At 39.8% G+C, this 8145-nt stretch overlaps 1 protein-coding gene across 2 annotated transcripts in view; it reads right to left on the minus strand.

Annotated features, from left to right (window-relative positions):
• LOC102205601 (gamma-glutamyltransferase 5-like) overlaps window positions 1-6816 on the minus strand; it is a 9907-nt gene extending 3091 nt beyond the window's left edge. The window contains exons 1-10 of one of the 2 annotated variants that reach the window (XM_005729606.1): window positions 6600-6816; window positions 6083-6210; window positions 5898-5993; window positions 4940-5126; window positions 4697-4857; window positions 4322-4468; window positions 3957-4087; window positions 2478-2662; window positions 1553-1644; window positions 1095-1143 (exon numbers count right to left, since the gene is read on the minus strand). In XM_005729606.1, the coding sequence (XP_005729663.1) occupies window positions 1095-1143; window positions 1553-1644; window positions 2478-2662; window positions 3957-4087; window positions 4322-4468; window positions 4697-4857; window positions 4940-5126; window positions 5898-5993; window positions 6083-6210; window positions 6600-6766 (1343 nt within the window). In that variant the 5' untranslated portion in view covers window positions 6767-6816. The remainder of the gene's footprint in view (window positions 1-1094; window positions 1144-1552; window positions 1645-2477; window positions 2663-3956; window positions 4088-4321; window positions 4469-4696; window positions 4858-4939; window positions 5127-5897; window positions 5994-6082; window positions 6211-6599) is intronic. The other variant, XM_005729605.1, reaches the window with a different exon arrangement.
• Window positions 6817-8145: the final 1329 nt, after the last annotated feature.

Below are 8145 nucleotides of genomic sequence, written 5' to 3' on the forward strand. Positions count from 1 at the left end.
ATTTAACATTTAGATTTAATATTTAACATTTGATGAAAAGTTACAAATATTTTACTAAATGTTGTAAAAAATTACTCGAAAAAATACGTTTTTGTAAGGTTTTGAGCTAAATGTGGAAAAATTTTGCCGTTAATTTCAACATGTTTCATTTTACAAACGGCGCCCCATAGATATTCACAGCTCCTAAAGGTGTAAAAGGTGCTAAAGCTTCATATTAACTAGCTCTAGAATACAGCCGTAGCCATGAATCCCTGCTTTGGTACAGAAGAGCTTTTAGCATTTAGCTAACAATAGCATGCTAATTTTAGCTAAATGCTAAAATGCCAACATGCTCACAACCTAACATGCTAATATTAAATATGCATTTTTATCAGGTATATAAATACCTCAGTTACATCAACATATGATACATCGACAGAAAAGTGCCAGTGTAGCTAAGTACTCACACGTGTTTGTACAGAAATATAGAAAGAAATTTCGAATATGTCTGGACCAATAATAATATCCAAATAGAAAATGATTTATTCAAATGCCCAACCACAAACGCATAAAATGTGCCGCTAAGTAAACAGATTATTTCTAACCTTGGACAGCTTGGTATGTAGACTATTTGAAGTTGGCTAAATCTCTATTACAATTACTAGCAAAAACACCATTCTGTATTTAGTGGTGACTTAAACAATACACAGATGCAAATGTTGGTCACCTTTAAGTTAGGTATAGGTGGGGTACACTGAACGTGACATGTGAAACAAAAAAAATGGAGAACATAACGTCGCATTCACAGAGGAATGATGGAAAAAAACCATAAAAATTGCTGTATTAATAATATTAATAATCGCTGTATGTGTGACGATGTTTGTGCAAAGTTTTGTTCAGATTAGTCCACCGGTTAAGGAGGTGATAAGGTACATACAGACATATATATATAAATATGCTATAATCATTATAGTAAGTTGCAACCTTACTAATTGTTTTGGAACTGTGGAAATTTCTCTGTATTTATGTAACTACATCATAAGTGTGAAGTCTCTCCTTTGGGTCCCAAACTGTCCCAATGACCTAGATGAGCAGCTGGCTGGCACTGACATTACCTGATTTTGAGGAATATGTGTCTTAATGTTACGGCAGCCTCTTCTGAATCTTTGACATAATTACATAAAAGAAAAATATGTTGTGTCAGGAAAATGATTTCAGAACTGTGAGATAATAATAGGTCACAACAAGATGTGTTTACTTAGTTTATCTTGTTTATCTTGACGTAAGGTATGATAACGTTTTGGAGGGTTTTTTGTATCAAGCTCCTGAGTCTCCCGTTGCTCCAGTTTAAAACTGGTCTCACAAGATTTGTCTAACAATGAGGCAGTGTTTCATTAATCCCACTGCTGAAAGGGAAAATAACAGTTACCACTAAAAAAATAAACTCTTTGTGCCATTAGTAAAAAGCCATTGAAAGAATCCTCACTGTGCCACCTCTTCTGCCTAATGCTCTCCCGTGATTGCTTGAGTTTCATAAATATTAAATGTAAAATGGATCGTGCTGATCCTTTACCTGTAGAGATACTTTCAGCTCTTCTACAGAAGTCATACAACTGGTTGTTGAGGATGATTCCAGTACTTGGAGAGAAGACTTTGGAGCCAAATCTGTAAAGAAAACAACATTAAATCAACTAGATCTACACCCTGTGACGCAGACAACACAAACTCATTCTGCAGTACAGCCATTGTACAAAGCAGCTTCTAAAAATAATCTCTTAAACCTTTTTAATCTTTCAGTTTCAAAGGAAGACACATTTTTGATAGCTGCTTCTGTGCGATTTTTTCAGTCGCGCGATTAAAAGTTCATAGGTCACGATGCAGGGTCTCACACTATACGGCCCGATGCTCTGATGCGACCTGAGTGCTCACACTGTGCGTACATAAAACGAAGGTTATACCAGAAATTCTGTCGCACGCTCTCCCTCTCTGTCTTTCACTCACACAGACACGCACACCACCACCATCAACTTTGCTAAATTGCTAATGAAAAACATTGATCAGGCAGCTGTGATTGAGCAGCAGTGTAGATCCAACTATTTTCACGGTTGTTGTGGTCGTGATAATTTTGTGAGGCCACATCGAAAAGGCTCGGATGAGCTTTCCAAAGTTCTACAAGTTGTGCCTCCATCGCTTGTGTCCAGATCACACGCACGCTGCACTGCCGTGCTGCGCCGTCTTTGTCGCTGACATTTGTGTTTGCGCGTGCGCAGTGTGACAAACTGCAGTGACACCCTCGCGACCAAGCGATTGATGATCTGGAGCTGGTCGTGAGGTGTTAATCGCGTCTCGTTACCCCACGTATACTATACGATGCACGACGCACGATAAAGGCCAAAATCGGGCCGATCGCCAAAACGGTCGCACGACTCAAAAATCGCACAGTGTAAGCCCAGCATAAGTCCAGCATAACAGTGAAACAGATTCATCCAGACACTGACATGTGGTTGATGCTGCTGGTGACAGACACAGCGGATCCATCTTCAGTCAGCACAGACACATGTGTGGTACCCATGCTCTCCAGATACGGAGTGATGCCGTAATACTGGAGATCGTGAGTCTTGTCGCTGCTGATCAAGATCCGTATGTTGTCTGCAAAGCTACCCTCTGTGAAATTCTTTGCCATCTGTTAGAAGTACAGATGGCAAAAAAACAAACGCATTAGAGAAAATACAGGAATATCAAGACAAACAACAAATTAGAGCCAAATCTAAAAGGGATTTGAGTTCATCTGCTTTTAAAACTCTTATTTGTTACTTATTTATTTCAAACATTACACCACCTGTCAGAATTATCATGTTGAAATGAAAGATTTACGGGAGAAAGCATTCTATGCAGTAATGTGAAAAACTAAGTACACCCTTACTGCTTCCATAAGAATTAAGAGGGTAAGTAGCAGCCTGATGCTGTTAATCAAATGCACTTGATCAGATGTAAGAGTGAGCACACATACATGTATAAAAGAAGACGTTTGCTAGTCTAGAGTGTTCCATTGCTTTAACACAATGCTACAATCTTCCCACGACTGGAAATTGCTGTAAATTTACCCTAAAGTCAAAGTGTGCATTGCTCAAAGAAATTGATATAAACTAGAGAAAACCTCTAAACTCACAGTACAGCGAGGAAAGACTAACACTAATGGCTTGTTTAGAAGGGTTGACAGAAGAAGGCCTCTTCTCCAAACCACCTCAACTTGAGGAGTAGTGGCTGTACTCTGAGCCCCTCCTGAGCTCCTCATCCTAACTCAGAGGCTAAGCACAGTCACCCTTCAGAGGAAGCTCATTTTCACTGCCTGTATCTCTTCCTTTCTCACTACCCACACAGCATATCATCACAAACACCTCATAACGAACTGTCAAGCACAGTAGTGGAGGAGGGACGGTTTGGGCTTTGGTACCTTGTGAAGCATGTAAAAGGCAGACATTTATTTGCAAACGTTCAGTTTTGCAAATGTTCAGTCATGATCCAGACCCTAGAGAGGGCCAGATTCCTCCACAGTAATGTGAGAGACTGATAAAGCCGTATAGAAAATGATTGTTTTAAGATAGTGTTGCTAAAAGTGGTTCAACACACCACTGAATCATGGGATGTACTTAGTTTTCTACAAGACTGTACAGCAAAGGTCCTGCAAGTTCTTTTTCACATTACTGTACAGTGAAGGGGAAATAATTACTTGATCCCCTGATTAATTTGTAAGTTTACAAAGAAATGTCTCTAATTTATGGTACTTTTGTTTTAACGGAGACAGAATATCAACCAAACATCCAGAAAAAAAACCAAAAAACAAAACACACATTACATAAAAGTTATAAACTGATTTGCCTGTTACTGAGTGAAATTAGTTTTGGTAAAACATGACTTTGTACTTGTTGGAGAAACCTAATGCCTGAATCTTCTTGTTGGTATTTTCAGATACTTACTTTATTTGAGTGGAACTTTGGATCTCGGATATGTTTCTTTAATCCATTGGAAAATTTGAAAGCTTCAATATAACGATGATAATATAATATTTTTTCATCAGTCGTCTTAAGTTGTGAGTTCATTTTATATCCTGAAAATATAAACAATTGTTATTTCTTTTATTTAATAATATATTCTCACTGTATCACACTTGTAAAGATTTGATAGGACCTGTTTCTTCCATGCAAAAAACACCATATGCAACAACCAATAAATGCAATAATTTGAACAGCTCAGCTCAAAAAATAAAATGATCCAAAAGCATCACATAGTGATTTCGAAGTATAGATGATCAGAATCTCTGCAGTCAGTGTCTAACAGGAACCTTTCATGATGTTGAGGATGAAGCTGAGGATGATTCCTCCGGCAGGGGGCGGAGGGAAGTACATCTGGTACTCTCCCAAAGGAACAGCCCACGCATCAGTCACTGTAACTTTATATGAGGCCAAGTCCTGCAGTGTGAGTGTTCCTCCTGAGCAAAAACATTGAAATAAATGGTTCTGCTAAGCACAACTGAACACAGTGCATCTCATAATCAAAACTTTTAATGGATCCAGACAGCCCACAGTGTAGCCTATGAGGGATCATGGCAGAGATTCACAGAGCCAATTGATTTGTTTGTTTGTAATTAGATCATTGTGCCTGGCAGACATAGAAAATGGTCAGAAAAGAGAGCAGGATAAAACCTGTCTGACAATACCTTCTTTCTGTATGTCACTGATTAAATCCTTCGCTATTGTTCCGCTGTAAAACACATCTGGTCCCTCATTTGCGATCATCTCCAAAGTGTCAGCCAGTTTCTCAAATTTCACAGTATCACCGGCTTTAAGAAGGTTTCCGTTCTCGTCTGAATATAGTTTCCTAAAAGACAAAGACAGGGAGATAAAACATTAATTGCTTGCTCCTCATATTTTTGAACTCACATTGTCGACATATTTCATACCGCAGTGACTGGGTGCTGCTTGTATTGATGGTTGGGAGGTATAGACTTTGGACGTAAGGAAGAGGGAATCCTTCCCTGGCCAGTTTGATGGTCGGCTGAAAGAGGTCGGCCCACGGCAACTTCCCATAAAGCTGATGTGCCTCTGCATAACCTCGAATTTCCCCAGGAACCCCAATCCATCTGCTATCTGATCACAGTAACACATACATTTACTCATGTTTTGAGTTTACTGTAACTCCTTTATCATCCATATGTAGCGCTTCTCTACTCTATCTGAGCACTCAAAGTATTTTATACAACTTGTTCATTCACCCAATCACTTTGCTAGGTTTTTAGTTCTATCTAACTAACATGCATCCGCCGAGCTTCTCAATGGATGCATCAGAGAGCAACCTGGGGTTAGCATCTTGCCCAAGGATATTTGGCATGCAGACTGGAGCAGACTGGGATCGAAACAACCTTCCGGTTAGTAGGTGACCCGCTCTACTACCTGAGCTACAGCCACCCCCTGTTTCTATTTGACTATTTGTTTTTACATGTCTACAGTTTTCCTGGTTTAATAATGTTTACACAATATAATTTACATACTTTACTTTCCATTTATGTCCGCCTACATTAACACTAAACTGAATAGAAGATTAATCACTTTGCTGTTCTAGCACGTGTGATCTTGCAGTGCCTTGGGTATGTAACCGCAGCTACTTGAAGTCATCCCTGTCAAAGAAAATATATCTGCAGAATGGTCTGACAGGATCTGCTGCTTATGTCATGACAAACCACCAAACAGAAGTCTTTAAACTTTGAGCCCTGAGCTTGTAAATTCATTACTCAATGTGGAGCTTCTCAAGCTGGTAATTGGGCATGACACATGGAAGATTAAAACAAGAAAGACAGCCTACAAAAGACGCAGGGGAATAAAAAACTGATGCAGAAGTCTTATAAAAGAAAAGCAGCCTACCTTTTTTTACTTGAATAGTGCTGTTACATGACTTAAGCAGGTCAGGGTTCAAGTTTGCAGGGGCGGTCTCTCTGGAATTGATGATTTTCACTTTACCTTTGAAAAGATGAGACATTATAACTTGATTCTTTCCGGCAGGCCTGAAGCGCTGCATTAGAATAAGGGGAGTGAGGGTGTCTTGTTACCAGAGACGTCCATAATTGTGAATATGGACCCCCCTCCGATACCAGCACTCTGTGGATTCATGATTGAGGTGCACAGCAGCGCAGCAATGGCGCCATCTACTGGCGAGCCGCCTTTCTGAAGAATGTCCCTGAATGAACAGAAGAATGTCCTTCATCACTTTGCGTTCCTATTTTCGTTGTCGAGTGCGCCTTAAAAGTAGGGAAATGTTTATGTTTTGCATAGACCGCTGTTTTGCAAATCACCTCCAATTTCCACTCTTATGAAATGTTACATGGTTATGCAATCGCATACTGAAGCGTGCTCATTGAACTCATGAACTCATTACTTGGGTGAGGAGCTGCCTCGTAAATAGAGAAACACCATAATCCTCCACTTCCGTGATGATGATTATCCGGGTTAAGATCCCCAAAATGTTTTAGTGTTTGCCAAACTTTGGTTAAGAAACCAGCATATTTTGCCTTAGTTGGAACATAGTAAAGAGAGCAGTTTGGTTGAAAAGTTTCAAATGTCACTCACCGTCCGATCTCTGAACATCTCCCTGAGTCTGCGGCCACTGCAGCTTTCGAGAAAGTGCCAGTTGGGCATTTGCGTCTCGCAAGTACAGCAATACACACAATTATAGCAACCAAGCAGAGTAGTATCAGTGCGCAACAAGTGTACACTCTCGCCTTAGACCTCGCCATGGCTGTTGTTTCTCTGTGTCACCACTTCATCTGACCGACTACTTCTCTAAAATTTTACAACCTGATGAATAAATTGGGGACGTGCTTGGCTCCACCCACCGCGATAAGCGCGCGGAGAGGAGGACAGAAAAGAAACCAGCTGCTGATCCAGTCTCAGAATTTTGTAGCTCGATAAAACATGCTTATTAAAAAAATAGTGCAGCATTCTGGGATTTGCTGGAGATGCACAAAAACATTACAGCTTAAATCGTCAAGAATATGAGGTTTCATGGGAGGGGGGGGGGGGTCTTCTTTTAGTCTGGAAGCTGCTTTTTGTGTGATATCTTCACAAGTGTTTAAGCAAATGTCTGCCTTTTACATAAACCAGCCAGGGCCTGTCACAATGATATTCAGGAAGAAGTCGCAGGTAACAGTGTCATATCATGTTACTATATGTTGTTGTGCTTGTTCTACAAGTGAGGCTCGTTTAGAAAGGAGAGTGCACAGCTGTAGATTTCCCTGTGGTGGAGCCCAGAATGATTGTACGGTGTCCAGTTTTCGTTTTAACGACAGGAACATATATTATAGACATACTCCAGATCTCCAAAATAACCTTCTTTTGGACCTTATTGCAAGCTTCAAAAATATGATAAAGCTGACAGATGTGCTCTGGAAAGTAAAAATGATTTCATCATCACTAAAATGTGTTTGCAAAAGAATTTGCAAAGTCATGCCGATTCATCACGAAACACTGAATCAAACTCCTTTATAAGTTAAAAGTATCCCTATTAGTATTGGTATTGGCAATAGTGGCCCTGTATTTACTTGGTTTCAGATCAATACCAAAATGTATTGTATTGCACAGCACTACCAAACTCTCAAACCACAGGCGATGGGTGTACTTCCCAAAGTCTGCATAGGCCCATCTGCTCAGTGTCCTCCTCAGTCACGCTGGTTACCATGATTTCTGGTACGATTCAGTTTAACTTACACCCACAGTGTATCAGTGGAATTCAGCTGTGTGTGTGTGTATCAGTGGACATAATTTTATACATAGAGGTTAGAGTGTGGCTATGAAGAAAGCTTTTCTTAAAAAAAAAAGTTTAGGGACAGTTTAGGACATAATTACAAAACTTGTCCCATCCTGACGACCTCTTCCACTGTGATCTGGACCAATCTGTATTTTGTCTCTTCTACACCCTCCAACTTGAACTTAAGTATGTGAAATATACTTTTATCAAGATTAAAGAGAGTACTGCTTGCTACTGACTTTAATGTAAATTAACTTTACTGTTAACATTCCTCGTCTTTTACTTTGAAAGGTACAAATATAAATAGTATTGGACATTCCTTTCTTTGCTACAGGCCGGGTGGGCTCCTAGTAAAGTTTGCAGTATTTA

The sequence above is a fragment of the Pundamilia nyererei genome, unplaced genomic scaffold (assembly GCF_000239375.1).
Source record: "Pundamilia nyererei isolate P.nyererei 1_Seehausen unplaced genomic scaffold, PunNye1.0 scaffold00033, whole genome shotgun sequence".
In the NCBI taxonomy this organism is placed as follows: Eukaryota; Metazoa; Chordata; class Actinopteri; order Cichliformes; family Cichlidae; genus Pundamilia; species Pundamilia nyererei.